Source organism: Girardinichthys multiradiatus, chromosome 12 (assembly GCF_021462225.1).
Source record: "Girardinichthys multiradiatus isolate DD_20200921_A chromosome 12, DD_fGirMul_XY1, whole genome shotgun sequence".
In the NCBI taxonomy this organism is placed as follows: Eukaryota; Metazoa; Chordata; class Actinopteri; order Cyprinodontiformes; family Goodeidae; genus Girardinichthys; species Girardinichthys multiradiatus.
In genome coordinates this window covers 13,137,478-13,164,098 of record NC_061805.1, presented here as the reverse complement: position 1 = coordinate 13,164,098, position 26,621 = coordinate 13,137,478, and the positions used below count along the sequence as shown (strand labels likewise).

Genomic DNA, 26,621 nt, shown 5'->3' with positions numbered 1-26,621 from the left:
AAATATACACATATACTGATATGTGTAAATTTAAATATCATAGTAGCAACAAAACTAAGGTAGCGTGTTGAATGCTAACAATAATGAAACCTTTATCTCCCTTTAATCTTATAAGGACCCATCTGGTTTGACAATCTTCAATGCACTGGGAAAGAGAGGACGTTGGCTCTGTGTCCATCCAACGGGATTGGTGTTTCAGACTGCAAACACACTGAAGATGTAGGCGTAGTCTGCAGTGACAGGAGGATCCCTGGATTTAGATTTGTTAACACATTGCCCAATCATGTGGAGGTAAACCTATCCAAAGTCTTTTTTTATTTCCTTCTGTGTCTGTTGACCTACTGGGTACCAGTTGGTGCATTTGGTCTATTCTGATGTGACTTTTTTTCTCCAATGTCAGCTTAAGCTTTAATGTTTTACTCATTATTTCATCTTGTCATGAGTGAACCTCATAGGGTATAATGGCTTTGCTATGATAAAAGCGGCGCTGCTGCTGCGGATTACAACCAACAAGAGTAAATTTATATAATTAATTACCTCATCAAACCTTCCTATTACACAAGGCTCGGAAGGTAGCATAAATTTTTGGTTTAAAAATGTGAATGTCCTGTAAAAATATGAAGGGACATAAGGAGTTGCTATAGCACTAATATCAGGAAATGTAACCTCATAAACCTACCTCTGATTGTGTAGCAAGAAGAACTACCGTCTTCTCTGAGTGATATTTTAGCCATTATTTACCCTTTAATGTAGAAGTAATTCTATCTGAATAAGTTTAAGTACAAAAACAGAGTTGGAACTTACTAAAATATCTCACATGCTGCTCACATACGCAGACCTTATGCGTCTTCGTTAGGAACGTAAGGAAACATCTAGTTTAAAAGACAACACAATATTGGGCTCTGAGTGAGATTTCTGCAATATTTTTGGTTAATACTAAATTTTATCTTGTTTTGTTTATACCAGCATAGTAAAGGTTTTGGTATCTAGTCATTGCAGAATAATTCAGTGCAATCTTTGTCTCATCCATCAATATTTCTCTTTTCATGCTTTTTTTATTTAAATACTCTAATGCTAACAAAGCTTTGAAAATCCTGAAAAAAAGTTTTTTTACATTAAATCTTTTTTCTTTATTAAAGACTTTTTTGTGGTACTGGTGTCCCTTATATTCACAGTATTTTTATTCAAAGTAGGCAGACAGGAAATGGGGGCAGAGAGAGAGGGGGGGAAGACATGTGGCAAATGTTACCAGGGCGGGACTCGAACCCAAGACAGCTGTGTCGAGGTCTGAAGCCTCTGTATATGGGTTGCACGCTGAACCCCTACACCACCAGTCCGACATCTTTGTTAGCTAACTATGTCAACGCAACATGGCAACTCAAACTCCACTCCCCTTCTAACTTTAAAATAAGAAATTCAATAGTAGATACAGGATGTCAATATTAAAGCACTCAACTTTATGTCCCGGGCTCCTAATTATAGGTTAGACTTACTTTTCCAGACCTAAGTGCCTTGCTGACAGCAGCGAGATGGCGGTTCATGGTAAATACTTCTGTTTGGCAAGGAAACCCTGTAAGATTTAAATATTATGAATGCGGTGCAGCAGTGATAATGGGAGAACTGACACAAGAGGCTGGAATGGATCCTTGTGGGTTGAAATATTTGCACACGACATTGTGGTGTGTGGGTGGACAAAAGCCTGAATAGGTGCTGCTATGATTGAGGAGAAATGATGACAAAATGTGAACAAGACAGAGACCAGTGGACAATTATGGCTGTGAGGTACTAAAGGATGGATGGGTTTAAGTACCTGAGGTTAGCCATGTAAAGGAACAGACAGTGCACAAGATAGTTAACATAATGCAGGAAGGATGCTGTAGAAAAGTTGCAAGAATGAAAGAGAAGATTTACAAGATATTGTTACGATCTGGTATGATATCTTGTTTGGGGATGGTGGAACTAAAAAAAAGTGGGGTTCAGGTAAAGCTTTAAGGTTTTTTATTTGAAATTACCAAAATGGACAGTATTAGAAAATAATGTATTAAAGGGACAGCTCTGATAGAGTGGTTAAAGTTGAAGTGGATGTAAAGTTGAGATGGTCTAGACCAGGGGTCTCCAAACCCCAGACTCTGGTCCAAATCTGAACCCAGAGAGCATTTTGTCCAGACCTCAAAGCATTTTTTAATTTGCTATGTAGACATTTTATTCCTGCCAGGTGCCATGTCTGACTTTTGAACAGGCATGATGGGCAGCCATGTGGGTCAGCGACATTCTGGTCCACACTCCAAGGCAGTTGGTGGCGGTAATGCACCACATTGTTCTTGCAGCTTTGGGCAAATGATGATAAATATTAAGCTGCCAGAATGGCAGAAAAGAGGAAGACAACAGTGTAGCTTCCTGTATTGAAGGAGGATATGCGGAGAGTTGGTCTTTCAGAGAAGGAGACCAAGGACTGAGAAAGATGGAGGCAGATAATGCACTGTGGTCATGCCTGAAGGTTGGATCCTTTTTGTATTTCAGAGGGAGTTTCCAAACAAAGATATCACTTGGTGGAGGTAGTGTTCTTCTTGAAGGTTACTGACATGCAATGAAATATTCTAAGCAGCCAAAAGACAGGGTTGCATTCAGTTTAACTGTCCATTCAGTTTAAACCAGCAGAATAGGCCCATTATGGTAGTGGCGGTGCACCACCAATGACCTTCCTGTGTGAAACTCACTGATTTTAGAAAGGTACAATGGTATTCTGACAATACATTGCCTAAACAATACGCTGCTTATTATTAGTTTTACAAGAGATATGACTTAACACATTTAGAGCTGCAGTTTTTTAACAAACTCACCTTTTGCTATTTTGCTATTGACCAGGTTTACATTAGCATGTTTACTTTCTCATTTGACATAACCTGTTGATAATTCAGCTTGTATTTCTGTGACTCCAATTATGTACAGGCAAAACATTTAGAAAAGGTTTTTCTGCCTATGAATTTCAGCACTTTGTATTTAACATGGTCAAATGTAATGTTTGGTGTTACAGCTGCATGCAGAGTTCCTATACAGAGAACGTACTGAGTGCAGTATGCAGAGCAGGACTGAGATAGGTAGAGAGCTGCTGTAGCTTCTTTCTCACTGAGTCCCATGATAAAGTGTGTAAATGGCTTTATTTCTAAGCAGAAAATCTAGAAATAGGCTGTGGTTGTTAAAAACAGGCTGCCCAAACCCCATGAGTTAAGTCATGGCTTCCTAATATTGATCACTTAAAAATAATTGGGATCCCGAGCCAATACCTAGGATTAGATTGCAACTTCCCTACTATGACTATTACTGTTCAGAATTTTTCAGGCAGCTAGATGTTTAATGTATTCAGGCTTTTAATGTGAAATGGGTGTTTTATTTTGAAGGTGTTCTCATGCAGTTGCTCTTCCTATTCTTCAGGTTCACCACATGACATGCTTAGAGTGGTGCAGTAGTCACTATGTAAGTCTAGTTCATAGTGATGTGAAATTAATACCTAAACGTTGCTTACTACTTCTGGTAGTGTTGTTTAGTTGCTGGTGTATTTATGCAGCCTTTAAAATGTCAGTTTTTGCTTGTTAGCACAATCGTGATTTAGCATAATTTAAGCTAACAGTTGTGTGTATTGCTGTTAGCCTCTAGCTGTCACCCAGATTACTCCCAGTTTGCATGCAACATTGTTGAGGGTAAATCATCATTTATGAATATTAGGTGATTAATACAGTAGTACATGTCTCTTTATTTACTGGGAAGTGTTTATTTTCTGGATTCAGTTTACCATAATATATACTGACAAATCAGTTATTTATTTCCGGTATTTATTTGTATCTTTTCAGAAACTGCTCTGTTCTGTTACTAGAATGCAGAGCTATAATCAGAAAGTTCTACAGTAAACAAGTTAAACCTCCTGATGGCCTTTCTAGAAGCCCTGTAGTCAATTAGGCAATATCAGCAACATTTTATTAATTAAAAATTTTAAAATTGATCATTTAACAATTATCCATCATACAATATCTCAATTGATATAAAATATTAGTATATTTACTCATTATATATTAGGGACCAAACCCCCTCCCGCTCCTACTAGTAATCGACGAATCAGCGCTCAGTATGCAAATGAGCCTACAAGTAGCCTGACTAGCTAACAGTGTCAGATTTCTCTCTCACTGAGAGGAAAAGCCGAAATGGTAAACATTGAAGAAGAAAAGCTCAATGAAATTCGTTATAGCGAGTCATGCTGTGAGACACATTATAAACAGTTAACAAAAGAAACGGATGCAAATATAGCATCTATTTTGTTGACTCAACTGGGGAATGCTTTGCTGTTCATTTCCAAATGTGAACCTGTCAGTGGAAGGGTTTCTCACGCACATAAGCACAGAGAGATATGAGCGACCTGTGCATAACACAGACTGAGGAAATGACCTGTGTGTAAAAGACCCTTATATCAAGCCCTATCCACTTTATAGTTTTTATGCTGTTTTGAGAATAATTACCGCATTTTTTACTAAGCTTTTCTCACTTTCCACTCTCACCGGATTTAGTAGCTCCTAAAGAGCTCCATTCAGTTAATGCTACATGATGCATCCATTTTCAGAACATTTAAAAATTCCGATGCTGCTCCTTCCTCTACCAGTAGCAGTGATGCTGGGAGTACTTCAGAGGCAGCAGCTAGCATGCTTGTAACTACACCCTTGTCATCAGCAAAATACATTTCTCCCGCAAGTGCTGCTCCTCCAATGCAGCCTGCAAAGATAGGTCTACCTAGTGATTTAAATGACAGTGAACCATCTTATCCAATACTGGGAAGCTACCCAAAGCGTGCATTCGGTACATCATTAAGACCATTCAATTCTGCCTGGTGCCGCACACGAACCATGGCTAGAGTTTATCTGTTATTCTAGACGCAGGATTTTGTTTTCCCTGTCGGAAATATAAAACTGCTAACGAGAGGGATGTTGTTTTTACCTTAACTGGTTTTAACAACTGGAAAGCAGCATTTGATTGGGACAAGGGGGTACAGAGACATGTCAACCCACAACCATATTCATACTTCCACCATCTGGACTCAGCACAAAAGCAGAGAGGCTACAGGGGGGACTGTTGACTCCCTGTTGGTTGGCAAAACACAACTTGAAAAAAAAACATTACTACGTCAAGAGTGTGGCATTGCTGTAAGGTTTCTCTGTGTGAATGAGTTGGGGGTTCCACAGGACAGCAGAAACTTTGAAACATGATAGGCCTACAGCTGACAATGACGATGTTGCTTGAGGTCTTTTTCTAAAACTGATGGAGTACACCTTGGAGAAGGATGACAAACTAGCAAATATCGCTAAAGGTATCCCAAACAATGCAAAATACACATCTAAGGATATCCAAAATAAAATAATTAAAACATTGGCAGATATGGTGCTTGCGGAAGTCATAAAAAATTTGAAAATTCTGATTCTACAGGGTTTTGCCTCAAAAGTGAAGGGACCAGGGACAGGTGGAATGTGGAAAATGTGTCTGTGATGCTCCGATTTGTCAGCAATTCCATGCCAGAAGAACATCTAATTGGGTTGCTTGACTTGGGTCAACTTGATGCAGAGTACACCACTTCTGAGATACTGACATTCCTCTCTGATGCTGGCTACAGTGCTCACAACATACTTAGCCAGATGACGCGTCTGTGATAAGTGGGATAAGTGGTGGTGTACAAGCTCTGCTCCAAATGAAGCTTGCAAGACATGTCCCATACATTCACTGCTACAATCACCAACTGCACTTAGTGGTTGTGCATGCCATGCAGATCGAACCTTGTGGAAAAAGATTTTTTGACCTCTCCAGTTCACTCTACAACTTTTTTCAGCATCACTATGTGTCCAAGAAATATGATGCACCTAATCTTATAAGATTGCTTCATATTCGATGTACAAGCCACTATGAAGTGACAAGGTGCATTGTGGACAATAAAGACCAGATTGTCAGTATCTTATCTGAGATGACTGAAGATGATGATGCTGCAGTTGACCTGTGCACCGAGGCATCAGGCCTGCTCTGTCAAATAAAGAGGCAAGACTTCTTTGAGACTGGAAAGTTTGTAGTGCGGGTGCTTGGTGTCTTAAAACCAGCAAATTTAGTACTTCAGTCTCAGACAGTGGACATGTGCAGCGCTGCTGAGGTTGTTGGTGCATCACTGGAGTCCTTAAAAAACATCCGGGACAATAAGAATGAGTACGAGGGGAAGTAGTCTCAGTCTGCTGCTAGGGATGATTTACATCCTCCAAAGAGAAGGAGAACAATGAGCAAACTTCTTGGTAAAAGTGTTGTGCTTTTAAAACTGTGGGCCATACAGACTCTGGTGACCCAAGCATTTCCCCTCCTCAGTCTCTGAAAAGGTCTCTCCTCAACATCCTTGATAGGGCTATTAGGGAAATAGATTTTCACAGAAAAATGTTGACCTGATATAAGCCATATCCAGCCTTGCACCCAAATCTAGTACATTTCTAGATTTAACCCTGTTGCACCCACTGGCTGTGCTGGCTGGTTTGTGACAGATAATGAGAATCTCAAAAATTAAATACTTGTGGCAAAACAGATGTTACTCAAGAAATGTCCAAATGATACAAACCTGTCCACTGTGTGTAAACACCTACATGAGTACAAGGGGGCCTTTCTGGATTTGCATAAATTGTATTAAACAGCCTTCTCGACATTGTCCCAGATCCTAACTCCTTACCGTCGCACCATGTTACACCAGAGAAAAAGGAATTTGGTGATCTTGGCCCATGAGAAGACTATTACAAATAACCTGGATATTGATGAATTTGTGAGAGTTTTTGCACAGGGTAACAGAAGACTGTTATTGTAGAAGAGAGTGAGGAGAAAGGAGATTGGACTGGTGAGAAGACAAAGAAGGAGATTTTTGAGGAGTCAAAAAACAAACAAACAAAAAGATTTTCCGTTAATCTATGCTGTTTGTTAATCCTGTTTGAGGAAATGTTTGGTGTAATTTGCTTTAAATATTAATTTCACTTTTCTGCGGTTATTATTAGGTTCAAATTAGTTTAAGATGCAATGCACATCCAATAAGATAAATGTTATGTCGGTTGTTAAATCTTAGATGAAGAGTATCTTAAATTTCCTTCTTATTATTTATTATTACTTTCTGTTTCCCCCCTGAAGGATTGCCACCTTATTGTGGTCAGGGGGTTTGCGTGCCTCAGTGGCCTTAAGAACAATATCAGTAGGAGCTTTGCTTCAGGTGGGACACCCAAGCTGGGCAGGTCTTGGAGTAGAGGCCAGACAAAGTCCAGTCCATTTTTGTAGTGTTGGACAGAGTATATTTTATTTGATTTTCATTAGTTTTTTATTTAATTCCCTTAATAATAAATATGAATGAAATATGTAACAACTAAAAGAAATGAATGAAAAGGAGCAGAAAGAAGTAGAAACTTACATCTGCTCCCTATTCACATAAAGAGAAAATGAGCTATTCAGCTCAGAAGACTATTAAAAAGATAATTCAAATACACAAAAAATTTACACACAAAAAATACAACAAAACATCAGCTTAATCAACACCATATTGCTTCATCATATTGATTTTCAAGTTTTATTTAAAGGCAGAAAATTATTTGTTTTATCTCACTGTCAAGATTGTTCCATAAATGGACACCTTTAGTTGAAATGCATCTTTCCATCGTCACCATAATGCATACCGATGAGATGCCCCCTTCACATTTCTGCCTGCCCCCTCATGTAACCATGCCTAGAACCGGCCCTGTTGACAACCCTAACAATCCCTTTAAAAACTGAAGCATCATATTAATTTATAATTTACTTTTTCAATTTGATCAGAGTTTCTAGGATTTTCTAATTTGTAATTCACAATGTTCCTGCAGTATAAATGTAACGTGACACCCATTTCTTTTAGCCACTGGCTACTAGTGTCATGACGTGTGAGGTTTGAGCAGGATGAAAGTGCATGCAGGAACACGCATAGTGAGCAGAATAATTTAATAAATGAAACAGCAAACCTGCATAGGAGAAACAGGACACAGAGAATGGCCAGAATATGAAACGATCAAATGGAAGAATCCAGCAGTGAGCGATGAAAACCAGAGAGCTTATATACAGTTGTAAGTGAGGAGAAAGGCATGGCAAGCAAGGTTTGAGCAATTAGGTTAGAATGAGAAACAGCTGCAGTTCGTCACAGCAACACTTTTTATGGAATCCAAACAGCCAATAAAATTCACAAAATTTGTTTATATGCTGATGATTTGTTGCTCTTTCTGGAAAATGCAAATCGCTTTGTAACAGAGACAATAAGCCTAATACATACAGTGGCTTGTAAAAGTATTCATACCCCTTGAACTTTTCCACATATTGTCACATTACAACCACAAACATAAATATATTTTATTGGAATGTGAAAGATCAACACAAAGTGGTATACAATTGTGAGGTGGAAAGAAAATTACAAAAACTTTTTACAAATAAACTGAAAAGTGCATTGTGCAAAAGTATTCGGCCCCCTTTACTCTGAGTGCAACCAATTGCCTTCAGAAGTTGACCAATGATAGCTAATGACTAAATAGCGATTACATGTGTGTAATCTAATTTCAGTACAAGTACAGCTGCTCCGTGATGGCCTCAGCGGTTGGTTAAGAGAAAATTGGGGAGAAAACAGCATCATAAAGTCCAAGGGACACACCAGACAGGTCAGGGATAAAGTTGTGGAGATGTTTAAAGCAGGCTTAGGCTATAAAAAGATTTCCCAAGCTTTGAACATCTCACGGAGCATTGTTCAATCCATCGTCATAAATGGAAAGAGTATGGCACAACTGTAAACCTACCAAGACAAGGCCATCCACCTAAACTTACAGGCCGAACAAGGAGAGCACTGATCAGAGATGCAGCCAAGAGGCCCATGGTGATTCTGGAGGAACTGCAGAGATCCACAGCTCAGGTGGGGGAATCTGTCCACAGGACAACTATTAGCCATGCTCTGCACAAATGTGGTCTTTATGGAAGAGTGGCAAGAAGAAAGCCAAGGAAACCATAAGAAGTTCCATTGTCAGTTTACCAGAAGCCATGTTGGGGACACAGCAAACATGTGGAAGAAGGTGCTTTGGTCAGATGAGACCAAAATTTAACTTTTTGGACAAAATGCCAAACTCTGTGTGGCGGAGAACTAACACCGCACATCACTCTGAACACACCATCCCCACTGTCAAAGATGGTGGTGGCAGTATCATGCTGTGGTTGTGCTTCTCTTCAGCAGGGACAGGGAAGGTGGTCAGGGTTGATGGGAAGATGGATAGAGCCAAATACAGGGCAATCTTGGAAGAAAATCTGTTGGAGTCTGCAAAAGACTTGAGACTGGGGCGGAGGTTCACCTTCCAGCAGGACAACGACGCCATGGCTACAATGGAATGGTTTAAAGCAAAACATATTATTGTGTTAGAATAGCCCAGTCAAAGTCCAGACCTAAACCCAATCAAGAATCTGTGGCAAGATCTGAAAACTGCTGTTCACAAATGCTCTCCATCTAATCTGACTGAGCTTGAACTGTTTTGCAAAGAAGAATGGGCAAAAATTTCAGTCACTGGATGTGCAAAGCTGGTAGAGATATACCCTAAAAGACTTGCAGCTGTAATTGCAGCACAAGGTGGTTCAGTAAGTATTGACTCAGGGGGCTGAATACCTTTGCACAATGCACTTTTCAGTTTTTTATTTGTAAAAAAAAAAAAAAAAGTTATGAATAATTTTCTTTCCACTTCATAATTGGCTTTGTGTCAGTCTTTCACATACAATTCCAATAAAATATATTTATGTTTGTGGTTGTAATGTGACAATATGTGGAAAAGGTCAAGGGGTATGAATACATTTAAAAGCCACTGTAAGTTCTCAACAATTTCACACTACTCTATTGATTGGAACTAGTCAATGGGCCTTCATCTCTCCTCTGATATTTATCTCTCTCCGACCATTTCTTTACAAATTGGAGACATCAGGTACCTGGGCATCAATATTTCTAACAGGCTGGATGACCTGACACAATTAAGTTATACCCCATTACTCATGTTAATAATGTTATCCAGTCTGCTTATTTTCAACTTCGCTCTATAAACGGTCTTCGTCCTTCCCTCAGCCCCCACTCCACTTCTGTCCTCATTCATAGCCTGGTCACCTCCCGTCTTGACTATTGTAAATCTCTCCTCTACAGTTTTTGACAAAAATCCCTCTATAAACTTCAAATGATTCAGAACCCAAACCCCCTCCTTCCACCACATCACTCCCATATTACAACAGCTACACTGGGTCCCCATCACATCCAGAATTTAATTTAAGTTACTCCTCATTACATTCAAGGCCATCCACAACCTTGCCCCACCTTACCTATCCCAGCTCCTCTGTCTTCACACGCCCTCCCGCTCCCTCAGGTCTTCCTCCTCCATTCACCTCTCTGTTCACTCTGTCTGCCTCAGCACCATGGGGAGCAGAGCCTCTCTTACTCTGCCCCTTAGCTCTGGAATCAACTTCCACCTGATATCCGTAATATTGACTCCCTTTCTCAGTTTAAAATCCACCTCTAAATTCACCTTTTCAAATCTGCATATTCCCTGTAATGTCTTATTTATGTTAAGCTGCTTGTGTTTTGTTGTTTTTTTGTGCTTTGCTTGCTGTTTTTAACTTGCTTGTACAGTGTCCTTGAGTGTTATGAAAGATGCTATTAAATAAAATGTATTATTATTATTAAATCATGAATTAATAGAAGATGACCTCACATGGGAGAACTTTCCCTTTGTCAGTTATGGGAAAAAATGATGATCCTCCCTAAAATAAACTATAACTTCTCTATGATCCCAGTTAAAACACCCCAGGCTTAGATTCCTTCCTGTCAACCTTTTTTTGGACATCTAAACCTCCTTGCATAAGTTTAAAGACTTTACAAAAGGCAAAACGTTTAGGAGCATTGGAAATCCCAAATGGTTATAAATATTTCTTGGCACATAGATTTCAAAATCTCTTAAAATGGATTTGAAAAAATCAGATAGTCTATGGATAAAAAAACACTATGGAAGGAAATCTGTATCTCAGGCATTGTATTTATCTGCCCTTTAATTAAGTAGCACAACTGTTTTAAAAGCATCAATATCAGTACACCTCTGACAGGCTTGTGGTAATATCTCAAAATGAATAGGTTTTCAATTCTCCCATGCAGACAAACCCCCATTTGGAACAACCAAACATCCTGCAAAATGAAATGGCGCTTAACTTTTTAACATGGAACAGTAAAGGAATAAATCATTTAGAGGACGTATCTGTTGGAAGATACTTCTAAAACATATGTTTTAGAAGTATCATATGGCATTGTGAAAAATAAATTCTTAGAATATCACCAACCAAAATCAATCCAAATTTAAGATTAAACAAATTAACATAGAACTTCCTCTAGTAATAACTTGCTGCTTTAAACCACCATCTCCAAAGCCTACAGAAAAATTTCAGAAGTAGATTTAACAATCCCACCTTGTTTTAGAATGACTCAAATGCCTATTTTCAGCTGACACAATGCAAACTCCTTCATAGTATGCACTACACAGGAAGAAATGTTTCAAATGGGTTCTTCACTTAACAACACATGTCCAAACTGCATGGGTGATTTACCTGATGACTATCTACATGCTCTCTGGCACTGTCCGCCTGTCTATGACATCTGGCTAAAGGTATGCGAAGGCCTAGAGTATACAGTTCCAATCTGCCCCTCACTTTGCCTTCTTGGTGACATCACAAAAGTACATTTGGAAAAAAATAGATGCGACATCCTTCTTGCAGTCCTAAGCATTGCCAAAGAATTGCTTAAGAACTAGAAGAATAAAAGGAGTTTAAATATAATGCTTTTTAAAAATATGTTATTAGTATTTGTTTTTATGAAGAGTATGTCTACTTGTAAAAAAAAGTAAAAAAAAAAAAAAAGCAACAGAATAACATTGAATTGGTTTGGTCTCCAATAATTGAATACATCACCTAGTAGGGGGTATGGGCATTGCCACCTCATCATCGCGGGCCGGGGAGTATGGGAATGCTGGTGCCGGGGCAGTGCTGTCCCTAGGCAGACTGGGCATTTAGGTGTTGCCCTGGGGTGGCGGTGGGTCTGACATGGAGATGTATGCGGTGGGGTGGGGGCTGCTCTGCCCACTTGTCTGGGCTGCTTTCGGTCCTGGCTGGTGTGGGCGGGTCCAGGAGTGGGTCCCCAGGCGGCTTGGGGCCTGCTGTGACTCCCGGTGGTGTGGCTATCTGTGTGCAAGGTGGAGGTTGCCTCCTCGGTGTGCCTGGCTTGGCGGGTGGGCCAGGAGCAGCAGTGGTTGGGGCTTGGTGGACTGGGGTGTGGGACCATACGGTGTGATGTGAGAGCAGCACATCTGAGTAGAAGAAGAAGAAAAACATAGTAAGAGTGCGAATCAGAGACAGAAGAATATGAAAATATCTCATGGGGCTATGTGGAGTAGTGAGAGGTGCAGGAGCACAACTACATTTGAACACCAATGTAGCAACAGAAACCCAGATGAGACAGACTTTCTTTGTCGTGCTTTTTTTCTTCTCAGTTAGTGCAATGCTGAAGCAATACTGTCCCCGAAGCAATCCGTTGCCACCGTAAGACGTTGTTTGGTCTAGTCTAGAAATCTCTGTGTGAAAGCAAAACGCACCAACTGAAGGTGTGAATTTTCTCACTTGTACAGATGCCTGGACCGATCACTGGACCGGACCAGCAGTGTGAATACACTCTTAGTGCTGTCCTATCAGCTAAACAGTGTTGTAAAAAGCACTGACAACAGGAGTACCAACAAATGTGTTTTTGTTAAAAACATTTGCTAATGAAGGATTCCCCACCCCCCTGAATGAGTGTATTCAAACTAAAGCTTGAATTTTTGTAGAAGTTGAATGTTTACGAGATTTGCTAATAGATGTGGAATAGATGTGGATTGCAAAGAGAGATGTGCTTTGTGGATTACAGACCCAAAAAGTAGATTTTGATTTTCTCCACAGAGTACAGCTAAACATGCCTAGACGTATGGAGCCAGACAGGGGGAAAAAAAAGAAAAAATTCCGACTCAGCTTTTCTGTTTACTAAAATAAGTCAAATTGACCCCTAGCATGTAAAACACACCCAGTTGGGAGTAGCGCTCTGCCACAGAGGCCTGGACTTATCATCCAGGCAGGCACATTGTTGTAATGGCAGCCATGACGATATGCCGCTGGACGTTTCGGTGGTTAAGGATGATTATTAGGCTGCATGCTGAGGCTCTGTCAGGTGATGTAAGGCTCAGCTCCAGCAGTTGAGCCAATAAAACCCACACAGGAAATGGTGAGAGAGTGAGGTAAGACTGAAGTGAAATATGAACACTTCCAGACACATGCTGCTAACCCGTCATCAGCGCTCAGATTCCTCTGTATGTGTGCTTTGTATTCTGTAGCATTTTATGACAGACAAGCAGAAAGTAAACATCTTATTCCATGAATTTGTTTTTCTGTGGTTTGAGGTTTCCTTGATTTCCCTAACTATACATTCAACGGTGTTTGTCTTAGCATTACAGTAAGCAACATAAAGTGATAGTGTTCAGTCGTGCATCTCTGAAATACTTATAACCTTATTTTCCCTACCTCCTGTTTATCTTGTATGGCTTTGAGGAAGTCTGCTGACCTTTGGTTTGTTCAAAAGCCTATTTTTAAGGTTTTTAATGATTCAGAGGCATTTCATTCGATAGAAAACATCAATAGAATTTTCAGGGTTCATAAAATGTTATGATTTCTGCCTTTAAAATCCAGATTAATTCAGCACTGTTGGATTCGGAACTCAACAATCTGATTGATAGCTCTGAGTGGAAAGAAATAAGGCACTGGAGTGGGGATGGTGGGATCTAGTTACTGTTTACCCACTGCACTCAGGGATTGCATTTTTTTTTCTTATTAATTAATGTTTCATTATAAAATTGACCCTGGCTGAATAAAGTGGTTGAGAAACTGGAGTTACCATTAACAATAATAATGGAGATTTTCTCTGAGACCCCTATGACCACTTTAAAGAGGAGCAAAATGGTTTAGTCCACACATTCCTCTGTCCATTCAGATGAGTTATATGTCGAGTAATCACACAGCCAAAGGAGCAGAAGAACATGAAAAAGTCATGCCTTTCCTCGAGAAAGGGAAATTAGGCTACAAAAAAGAAAAGCGAAGGAGAGAAAATGAAGTAAGGGGAAGCAGCACCTTTCGTATTACTTTGACCAGAGAAGTTAGCAGCACAACATATATAGTTTAAGTTAATAACAGCAGTTGTCTCAGAATGTAGGTAGCACGCTAGATCTTGATTTTGACAACATAAATTAATTATTGTCACTGTTGACTATTGGTAACTAAATTCATTGTTTTTCACCATACTATTAGTTTAGCAGATGAACCAATGTATGTAATGTATAACAATGGTAAAAATTAGTGTTTTTCAGTTTTGGGTTTTGAAAGTATAGGGACATAACAGAAATGATTTATCCTTTAAATAGTACAATTAAATAAATTCAGCCCCAAGTGAACAAAAGCACACTTCAGATTCCACCCAGTCATTTTTTATTTAGCAAAAACAAAGTCAGCATGGAAAAGCTGTGTGTGAAAAACTAAAATAACTCTTGTTGCTTTCATAAGATTCAAATAGTGCCAAGTACCGCTAATCAAATAATAATAAAAATAATTATCGGGAACACAGCCCAGCCAAAACTTAGAAAATAAGGCCCAGGCATTTTAATGTGAGGTGGGGGTGCCAGAAGAAGCAGAGAGGAGGTTCATTTAGGATGTACTTATGATGCATTTGTTGTATTGAGTCATAAACATTGGAGGACCACCTACCGACTCGATGCAACTCCAGTTAAAGAGAGTTACAGCCATAAGGATTGTAACACTCTTTTTTTGCTCTCGAAGTCCTCTAAACACTATATCACAATATGTCTGGAATGGTAATGCCTCAAGCTTTGTCTGAAGGAGGTACAATTTTGGGCTTCATGAGGACGTTTTTGTCTAAGCCATGGCAATAACGAGGACAAGGACTTTAAAGCGCAAAACTGTGGACCTTTGACCATGGTGAGGTTAGTTTTAGGTTGGATATTGGATATTTGTGCAGATTCAGTGGGGACTTCCTCCCGTTTGATCTGATGCAGGGAATCTGATTACAGGCCACTGTTCTCTGCCTGCTTAAGGACAAGACATATTGATGGTATCAGAAAAGCATCCAAAAATACGCTCAAAGGTGATGTACCCTCTACTCATGAGCGTTGGCGCTTCTAATAGAACTATCCAAGCCTGGAGTCCAGTGTCATATCCTGTATTGGTGCAGTTCAGCATGACACGTTCAATGTTTGTTAAAGGTGTCAGCTTAAGATCCTTAATTAAATAGATGTGCCACGGTACTTCAGTTGTGTGCTCTCCTTTACATACTGATTAATTTAGCTAATAATTATCTAACCAAGCTGGGGTGTGCAATGAGCGTTGAATTTGGCTGTCAGTTGATACAATGAGGTGGTGACATTACAGAAAAGTAATGTTACTGGTGTAGTCAAATATCAAATTCCCAGTATACCCGCATTATTCATGCTCCATAAAATCACCTTAATTTACTCATGTTTAGGCCAACATTACACTCGTTTCTTTAGTGTACCAGCATTCTTTGCAAGATAAAACAACAGCTTAATTTATTAGCATGGTGTCATCAGCACAAAGGAAGAAACTCTGTAGGACCCGAGCTTCCTTCATGTGAAGCTGTTGGTCTTTCATCATTGTTCCAACTGTACAGTTTCAAACTCCTAAAGCCTACACAGAGTTGCTGATCTGGCATCTAACTGATTGCTCACTGTTTTTCTGCTCATGTGTAAAACAGATTTGTCATATTCCCAATGTTCCTGTTGTTAATGAAGCTTGCAGCATTTTCTTTTCTATATCATTGTGGAACACCATGTTACATTCATGAGGAAAGTGTTCATCTTGATGCCATCCTTATTGTTTTTGTTAAGGAAACATTTAGACAGGATATATAAAGTCCATATGATCTTTATTTATCATGGGCAGTAGAGATGCACAGTATATTGCATCTATAGTGTCATCACACTCAATTTATGTTACATTGACATTGTAAGGGACTGGAATACAGTATTTATTGGCAATTTTGCTCCATATCACAGGAATTCACACTTTGTATGCTAGTAGTTTCTATGCAATAGGTTGTTGTATCTGACACAGGTGATAGTGCTAAAAATATTAAAGGTACCAGAGAGTGCTGAGAATATCCTAATGACAGATGATAAAACTGGGAGAGAAAAATTTGGGTTTTATCCCAACTAATATTTTCATCTCAGTATTGAACAATAGTATTGGGACTGCATGCAGCTCCAATGGGCACATCTGTTAAAATTAAGTGATTATCTCATTTCAGTGAGGAGGTCCATGATGGCTAGTAAGACTTTCTAAAAAAAAAAAGCTCAGTTTTAGGTCAGAACACAGCACACAGGTTGGTCCATTGGAATGCCAGACCTAAACACCAGAACATCTGTTCTGTTTGAACACAAATCTGGATCTGGATCTAGGGTCATTTGATGGATGGCTGCATACTATTTGTATGCATTTCCTTTGAAGATTATAACCATATGTTACTGCTTTCCTACTGTAAGTTTTATCCAGTGTGAACAGGATTCACATTGAAGACTTGACCACAAATACTTAACTTACAGGGTTGGACAATGAAACTGAAACACCTGGTTTTAGACCACAATAATTTATTAGTATGGTGTTGGGCCTCCTTTTGCGGCCAATACAGCATCAATTTGTCTTGGGAATGACATATACAAGTCCTGCCCAGTGGTCGGAGGGATTTTAAGCCATTCTTCCTGCAGGATAGTGGCCAGGTCACTACGTGATACTGGTGGAGGAAAACGTTTCCTGACTCGCTCCTCCAAAACACCCCAATGTGGCTCAATAATATTTAGATCTGGTGACTGTGCAGGCCATGGGAGATGTTCAACTTCACTTTCATGTTCATCAAACCAATCTTTCACCAGTCTTGCTGAGTGTATTGGTGCATTGTCATCCTGATACAAGGCACCGCCTTCAGGATACAATGTTTGAACCATTGGATGCACATGGTCCTCAACAATGGTACGGTAGTCCTTGGCAGTGACGCGCCCATCTAGCACAAGTATTGGGCCAAGGGAATGCCATGATATGGCAGCCCAAACCATCACTGATCCACCCCCATGCTTCACTCTGGGTATGCAACAGTCTGGGTGGTACGCTTCTTTGGGGCTAGGGTGCAGCCATTTTCCACAAGCTTCAGCTTTAATGGCATGTTGAATCACTTCATTTCCATTTAGTCATTGACTCTGTAATTTATGCTTCAGTTTGTCTCAGACACATCTCATCCCAGTTTGTAAACAAAGGGGCTGTTTTAATAGTTCTGAAAGGAGGAAGTGCACACTGTGAGGCAATGTTCCCAACATTCTGGAAACAGCTGCGAAAACACATTATCCTGGTCAGTTAGTTCTCCCAAAGAAATGTGCATTTACATTTTAAAGTATGAAATCCCTAGTAACTGACATGCAGCTACATCCCTCACCATGAACCCAATGTTATTGGATGTTGGTGTAGATGTTAGGTGCTTTTCGCTAGCAAAAACATACTGGAACCATATGTTCTTAAGCCCTTTTTTGACAGAATTGCTCTTTTTTCTCTTCCCTTAGGCCAGTGGTTCCCAAATTGTGTTTCTCCTGGGCCCCCCTTTGATTTATAGGGAAATGTTGTTGCCCCTTCTGCTCAGCACACATCGACCCTCCAACCAAACACACACGTATTTAGTTTTCAAACTCTATTGAAATTTATTTCACAACTCGGTAAACTGCAGTAAATTACAGGTTGCAATAAAATAAACTACAGAGTCATTTAAGTAACAAAACAACAAACCACCTTTTACAGTGTAAACATTTCAAATGTAAATGTTTTTACAGTATAACAATATTCAACATTGGTATGAACCCGTTTTTCAAAAATGTGTAAAATGGGTGTAAAACATGAACAACTCCCTGAGAAGAAAAATAAGGTTTCTTTTGAAAACATCTTTCATCTTCATGTCTTTTTAGTGACTGGTGTGAGCCTGCTTGTTGCTGCAGATCTTCTCAAATCTGGGTTGCAATTGTGAGACTGCCACTCAAAGTTCATTTTCAATGTCCAGCTTTGATCTGTATTTTGTCTTGATTGAGGCCACCGCAGAAAAACCTATCTCACAAAGGTAGGATGTGGCAAAAGGGAGAACTATGGCCAGGGCTCTCTTACCTAGCAGTGGATAATCTTTCTCCTCTCCAATCCAAAATGCAGCCAGTGTCTTTGACTGAAACTGTAGCCGCATTGTTGAATTAGAGGTGACATCAATGAACTGTTCCTCCTCTGATGTGCTGACGTTTGTAGGTAGTTTTGCAGTGAAGAGATCACGGATCCAGTCATATTCTTTGGAATCCTGCACCAGGAAATGTTTCTGAAGGGCAGAGATGTGTGCTTGCATGCATGAGATCACTGTGTTCTGCAGCTTCTTGTCTTAAATTAATTATTTAAAGCTATTTTAGGAGTTACATATGGCTCTGGGCAAGATGAGAGCCTAAAACAGTTGCTTTGAGAGAGAAAAAACTGTAGCTTCATTGATTAAGCAAAACACTGAAATGTACACTCACCGGCCACTTTATTAGGTACACCTGTCCAACTGCTCATTAACGCATATTTATAACCAGCTAATCACATGGCAGCAACTCAATGCATTAGGCATGTAGACATGGTCAAGACGATCTGCTGTAGTTCAAACCGAGCATCAGAATGGGGAGGAAAGGTGATTTAAGTGACTTTGAATGTGGCATGGTTGTTGGTTCCAGACGGGCTGGTCTGAGTATTTCAGAAACTGCTGATCTACTGGGATTTTCTACCATCTCTAGGGTTTACAGAGAATGGTCCGAAAAAGAGAAAATATCCAGTGGGCTGCAGTTCTGTGGGCGCAAATGCCTTGTTGATGCCAGAGGTAAGAGGAGAATGGCCAGACTGGTTCGAGCTGATGGAAAGGCAACAGTAACTCAAATAACCACTCGTTACAACCAAGGCATGCAGAAGAGCATCTCTGAACGCACAACACATCGAACCTTGAGGCGGATGGGCTACAGGCTACAGCAGCAGAAGACCACACAGGGTGCCACTCCTGTCAGCTAAGAACAGGAAACTCAGGCTTCAATTCGTACTGGCTCATCAAAATTGGACAATAGAAGATTGGAAAAAAGTTGCCTGTTCTGATGAGTTTCGATTTCTGCTGCGACATTCGGATGGTAGGGTCAGAATTTGGCGTCAACAACATGAAAGCATGGATCCATCCTGCTTGTATCAATGGTTCAGGCCAGTGGTGGTGGTGTAATGGTGTGGGGGATATTTTCTTGGCACAATTTGGGCCCCTTAGTACCAATTGACCATCGTGACAACGCCACAGCCTACCTGAGTATTGTTGCTGACCATGTCCATCCCTTTATGACCACAGTGTACCCATCTTCTGATGGTTACTTCCAGCAGGATAAAGCGCCGTGTCATAAAGCACGATTCATCTCAGACTGGTTTCTTGAACACGACAGTGAGTTCACTGTACTCAAATGGCCTCCACATTCACCAGATCTCAATCCAATGGAGCAACTTTGGGATGTGGTGGAACAGGAGATTCGCATTATGGATGTGCAGCCGACAAATCTGCAGCATCTGTTTGATGCTATCATGTCAATATGGACCAAACTCACTGAGGAATATGTCCAGTACCTTGTTGAATCTATGCCACGAAGGATTAATGCAGTTCTGAAGGCAAAAGGGGTCCAACACGGTACTAGCAATGTGTACCTAATAAAGTGGCTGGTGAGTGTATTTCTTAAAGGGATAGTGTGGTTATTTAGAAATGGGGTTTGTGGACAGGTCATGGACAGTCGGGGAAATTCACTGCGAATAAAATCTGTTTTTTTGCAACTATTTCATTCATTATATTTGTGTTTTTCTGCACTAGGTGCACAAAGAGTATGTCACCATGCTGTGGGGGGGGGACACTGAGATGATGGTGGTATGAGGACTAGTTCAAAGCCCCATTTTTGGCAGCCTCACTTCTGTCAGCTGTTGCTACAATGTAGTCTACCACTGGTAGTGTGTGAATGTGTGGATGAATGAGTGGATGACTGAGTGCTTTTTGGACCTCAGGCCTGATAAAGCGCAATACAAGTACAGGCTATTTACCATTACCATTATCAAATATTTTGAAAAAAACCCCAATTCTTAGTACAAATACTTAATAGAAAACTGAACATGGCAAAAAAAGAGATAGCTTTTTAGCTAATCAGCTAGAAATAATAAAAGAAAAGACAACTATATTTGCTGTTAAAGTCTCGACAGAGAATACAGTTTATGATGCTGAAAGAATAAACAGCACTTTCATAGATTTTTTACAAAGCTTTATACTCACCACAGATATACCAATCAGGTAACTACATTGATCAATTTCTGGATAAAGTAACACTTCCTAAACTATCAGATAGTCTAGGTATGGCTCTGCATGCACCACTGGCATCAGCTGAAATCCCGGAAGCCCTCAAAAGCATGCACAATAAAAAGGCTCCAGGCCCAGATGGATTTCCAGTAGAGTTCTACAAAGAATTCTGGAATATTTTGACACCAACATTCCACAGAATGTTGAAGGAAACTAAGGAAAATGGCAAACTTTTGTCAAATACAAATTCTGCCAACTTTACCCTCCTGTTAAAACCAGGCAAAGACCCAATATCTTATACCAACTATCGTTCCATATCCCTTATTAACGTTTATCTGAAAATAATCAGTAAATCCTTCACAAAAAGACAAGAAAAGGGAACTCCTCATATAACACATCCTGACTAAACTGGTTTTATAAAAGGGAGGCATTCATCCACAAATTCATGCAGATTACCAATTTAAATAGACTATTCCTACAGTAAAAGCTTTGAGATTAATAAGTAAGTATTTGATAGAGTTAACTGAATATTGTTGTTTGCAACCCTGAGTAAATTTGGTTTTTGAAACTCTTTCATAAACTTGTTAAAACATATTATAGTTACCCAACAGCAAGTATCAGGACGAATAACCAAACATTTTCCAGCTTCTGTCTTCAGAGGGGCAGTAGGCGGAAATGCCCACTTTTCCCCTCATTGTTTGCTGTTTTTATGAAACTCAAGATATTAAAGGCATAAAATGCATGAATATTGAACATACAATCAGTCTTTATGCGGATGATGCATTACTTCAGCATTCACAAACAAAGGTAATTGGATTGATAAATTCTTTCTAAAGAGTTTCAGATTATTCTATAAATTGGTTAAAATCTACAGTTCTTCCTATTAATTGTTCTTTCCACAGTTCCCTTAATACACAACAGCAGTCAGGGAATATTACATATTTGGCTATAAATGTTTCTCCTAGATTGGTAGATCTAACAAAACTAAACCACAACCCGTTTTAAAAAAAATGGGAGATAATCTAGTTAGACGGAAATCTCTACCCATATAGCTCATGGGAAGGCTTGCTTCAATAAAAATTATGGTCTTGCCAAAGATCAATGACTTATTCTCAATGATCCCAAAAAAACCGTCATCTGACTAGTTTAGAGCTTTGGACTCCTCCATCACTACATGTCTTTGGAAAGATAACCCCCCACATATTAGCTTAAAAGAGCTACAGAAGACCAAAGATAAAGGAGGACTAGGTCTGCCTAACTTACACCATTACTTCTTAGCTAATAGGCTACAAAACATCGCAAAATGGTTTAAACACAGTCCACTAGATGAACTCTGGCAATACCTAGACACTATACAATAATATTAAGATTTCAGACCTTCCATTTATTAGCTCAAATATAAAACGACATGTTTGCCCTAAAAGCCTAAATATCAGCTCCTGTCTGACAGCATATTGGGAGTATCTAAAATTACAGGGTCTTCAATAATCCCATGCAGACGTAAACTCATCTTGAACAACCCTGACATCCTACAAAAAATTATATGATAAACTTTCCAGATTGAAGGTGTAAGTGAACTGAATACATAGAAAACATTTGAAGGAATTGAGTTCATCCCATTTAACAGATTAATTATAAAATATGGACAAGAACAAATCTTGAGAATATCAACAAATTAAATCTCTAATATAAAATAAATTTAGGCTCAATAATGTTTTGTTACAAATGCCATCAAGTGTATTGGAGTCCCTTAATCTCAACCCCCCCAAATTACTATCTAAAATACAGAGGACAATGTCTAAAGTAGATTAATCAATATACCTTTCTATTATGAAATAGGAGGCCAATTTATCAGTCAACTTAGACCATAGATTCTGGTCTCAGATATGTTTAAGAACTTTTAAAATGACTAGTAACCCTAGATTACACTTAATGCCTTACAAAATCCTTAATAAAGTACACTGTACAGGTCAACAGATGTTCATTATGGGGTTTGCACCATCTAGTACTTGCTTACAGTGCACAAGCAATATACCTGACAATTACCATCTACACACTATGGTAATGTACAACTGTTTAGAGTTCTGGTGCCGGACAAATAAAGACTAATCAAAGTGTCTGAAATGTAATATTTCACCTTCCCCCTCAGTTTGCTTGTTGGGCAACTTAGATGATGTCACCGAGAAGACAAATTCAGTTCACATAGTTTTCACTGCCTTATGTATCGCTGAGAAAACTATCCTCATGAATTGAAAAAAATAAACATTTTATTAGTGTTAACCAGTATAGAGACCTTTTGTTGGATTACATAAATCTGGAGACAGCCTCTGCCTCCTCATCAGATCAATCTTTCTGGGCCCCTTTGATTGGCTCCATTACCTAATGGGGGTGGGGGATCTTTGGCTTCATCCTGCGGGGCATTGTTGCTGATATGGAGGGTGTCTGTGTTTGGGGCATCTGGGGTGTCCCTGAGTTGGGGTTGCTGGGGGGATCTGGCACAGGGGTCTTTGGCCTCCATTGGGGTGGGGCTTTTGGTGGCTCTCAGGGGGCCACCCCAGACAGCCCCGTGGCGTTTCTGTGGCATTTTTGGTTTGCTGGACCAGTGTCTTTCCCTTGAGCACGGTGGTGGCCATGGTGGCTGTGATCCGCTGCCATGCTGGAGGCGGCATCAGGGACTGGGAGCTCTGTTTGTTCTGCGCCGTGGATCCAGGGGGTGTTTGGGCATGTTGGTCGTGTTCCCTCTTTTGTGCTGCGTATCCTTATTGTGCCAGGCCGACTGGTCGGCTCTTTTTGTTGGAGTGGGGCCATGCTCTTAGTCCCTGCTTCCGGCAGGTTCCTCTTCGTTAGGGAGTGGTGGCTTCTTAGTTCGGCGGAAGGAGTGCTGGGGCTGGGAATCGGGGTTTGAGGCTTTGGATGGTTCCGGGGGGGCTGATGGTGTTGGTCCTGTTTTCGGTCAGTTTTTGGGACTCAGTGCCCATCCCTAGCCTTGGGCTTGGTGGATGTGCCGGAGCCTCCCTCCTTTGGTGGAACTCGGCAAACCGAGCTGGCTCCCCAGGGGAGCATTTTGCCCCCCAGTCCTTGCCTCCCAATCCCTGGACACTTCCCTCTGCGTGCTCCATCACACTACCACTCAGATAGGTTGTGTGATGGATTTTGGGTGCGGGTGCGTCATTCGACTATGGGGAAAGTTTTCCATCTTTGCAATCCCAATGCGGCCTGGGCCCCAATTCTATTGTACAATTCTATTGTTGCATGAAGAGAAACCTGTTTTTTTTGTTGTTTTTTTTTAATGCTCTCGACAGCAACATGCATCAACACCACATTTGAGCGGGCGGAGGTAGGTTTGGGCTCTTTCCACACCCCATTCCCTTTTTTGCCATCTGGGGTTGGGGGCCAGGAGGAGGAGCGAGCCTTCTGCTTGGGGTCTGTGCTGGGGTGGGAAGTTGGGTCTTGGGGGTCGATTTGTGCCAAGGCTGATGTTTCGGCTCTGTCGGTATTGTTCGGATTTTTTGGATTTCAGTTCAAGGTTTCGGTGCCTGGTCTGTTGGCTGGGGTGGCCAACAGACCAGGACTGTTTGCCAGATGAGATGGTCCCATCTTAATGTGGGGTTGGGGGGTCCGTTTTGAGTACGGTGCTCGTTGGTGTCTGCTCTGTTGCGCTTGCGGGCGGAGGCTGGGATGGAAATTCATGTTCGTGTTCACGGGGGGTGGAAGGTTCATGGGGTTGAGATCGCTATTGGACATTTTTGCCTTATATACACAAGCGCGGTCACACATACACCCACAGCTGTTTGGATTCAGGTGTTAACAGATATTCTTTATATTGAGCTGCGGTTGCCACTAAATACATCTAGCATTCATTAGTACCATGTCCGTTTCGGTAACATTGTTGAACACAAGTGTTGTGGAAGTGATTTTTTTTTTTTAAACAGAACTAAAGAGTCAATAAATAAATATCGAAGTGTAGCAACAAATTTTACATTTCTAATGAACATGATTTGCCATAATTAAGGAATATAAAGTACATAATGTATAACATGATCTCAGAGTTGTCATGTTGAATCAGACCTATGTTGAAATACATTTTGGCTCCTCCAAATCTTTCCCTCAGTTCATCTCACTGATACCTTTTCTGTCTGTAGCAGTTTTCAGACACTCCTGAGAGTCAGTTGAAACAAGAGACACATGTTAGGTAGTGCCTGTTTTTCCAAGTCAGATTAGCTTTTTTTTATTTTATTCTGCACACATGCTGCAAATCTAAACAGGATACTCATCAAGATAAATTACAAGCAATGACATGTGTGTACCAATAGAGGAATTTTTGCATACCATAATTTCAATCAATCATAATTTGCATGCCATAAAAGTTTTATGTCTCGCAAAATCCAGACGTTGCTGCACTAGACTAAAATGAGTAATGTGGTTATCTTTTAGAGAAAATAGCAGAGGACAGAAAAACTGATGATGTTTTCTCTCTTGTGACATGTGCCCTTCCCTGGAGGAACATGGCAATTATGGAAACCCTCCTCTGCCATTATTCCATGTCAGGGTTTTATGTTTTTTTGGCTCTGTTTAAGAAAAGTATGTGCTGAACCTGGCAGATTCATCCTGTAACTATGTTCTCAGTCTCAACTGGCACTTTAAAAATAAGTGCCTGTCAACACAGCAAAGAAAACTAGTCAATGATTTTACTTTCAGGAGGTTGGATTGTTGTAGTAGTGTATTTAAATATGTCAGTAAAAAAATCAATAAGGCAGCTGCAGCCCATTCATAATGGTGCTGTCAGAGTACATACCAAAAACAGGAAAATAAATGATGTTATAGTCCTTATATCAGGTTTTTTCAAAACGAGGGATTCAAAATATTGTTACTGATCTATCAGAAACTAACTAATCTTGGCCCTGAAAACATTTCAGAGTTTCAGTGTTTTCTGGTCAGGAACTATAGGGACACAAACACAAAACCAATTCAAATATTTCTATCTACTTTGCGAAATGACTGTCCAAGCCCTGTACTTCAACTCTGCAGTCATTGACAAAGTAGATAGAAAGGGTTTGGGAGGGGGAAAAAAAAGTCTGTTCTGTGATTGCTTCTTATTGCACGTGTACTCATTGTGTGTGTATAAGCATTTTCCAGCTGCTGTTTTACAGTAGACACGTTTCATTACAGAAACGCTTTAATACCTTGGACTCTATAAAGCTCATCAGTGTTTAACCTTTATGAGGTACAGGGGTTGGACCATGAAACTGAAACACCCCATTTATTTTTAAAATGTGCCACCTTTATGCCCAGGAGCAGTAACTTAGACATGCATCTCTGAAGCTACTTTGTATGTTTAACTCATTCCTACGCTCTAAAGGAATACTGAGCAACACCTACAGGGGTTGGACAATAAAACTGAAACACCTGGTTTTAGACCACAATAATTTATTAGTATGGTGTAGGGCCTCCTTTTGCGGCCAATACAGGGTCAATTCGTCTTGGGAATGACATATACAAGTCCTGCACAGTGGTCAGAGGGATTTTAAGCCATTCTTCTTGCAGGATAGTGGCCAGGTCACTACATGATACTGGTGGAGGAAAACGTTTCCTGACTCGCTCCTCCAAAACACCCCAAAGTGGCTCAATAATATTTAGATCTGGTGACTGTGCAGGCCATGGGAGATGTTCAACTTCACTTTCTTGTTCATCAAACCAATTGGTGCATTGTCATCCTGATACACGGCACCACCTTCAGGATACAATGTTTGAACCATTGGATGCACATGGTCCTCAAGAATGGTTCGGTAGTCCTTGGCAGTGACGCACCCATCTAGCACAACTATTGGGCCAAGGGAATGCCATGATATGGCAGCCCAAACCATCACTGATCTACCCCCATGCTTCACTCTGGGCATGCAACAGTCTGGGTGGTACGCTTCTTTGGGGCTTCTCTACACTGTAACTCTCCCGGATGTGGGGAAAACGGTAAAGGTGGACTCATCAGAGAACAATACATGTTTCACATTGTCCACAGCCCAAGATTTGCGCTCCTTGCACCATT

The 26,621-nt window shown here is 40.3% G+C and overlaps 1 protein-coding gene across 1 annotated transcript in view; it reads left to right on the top strand.

Annotated features, from left to right (window-relative positions):
• The window catches only part of loxl2b (lysyl oxidase-like 2b), an 89,689-nt gene that overhangs the window by 4,779 nt on the left and 58,289 nt on the right, over nucleotides 1-26,621 (top strand). Inside the window, exon 3 of the mRNA XM_047382030.1 lies at nucleotides 116-291. Within this exon, the coding sequence (XP_047237986.1) occupies nucleotides 116-291 (176 nt within the window). The remainder of the gene's footprint in view (nucleotides 1-115; nucleotides 292-26,621) is intronic.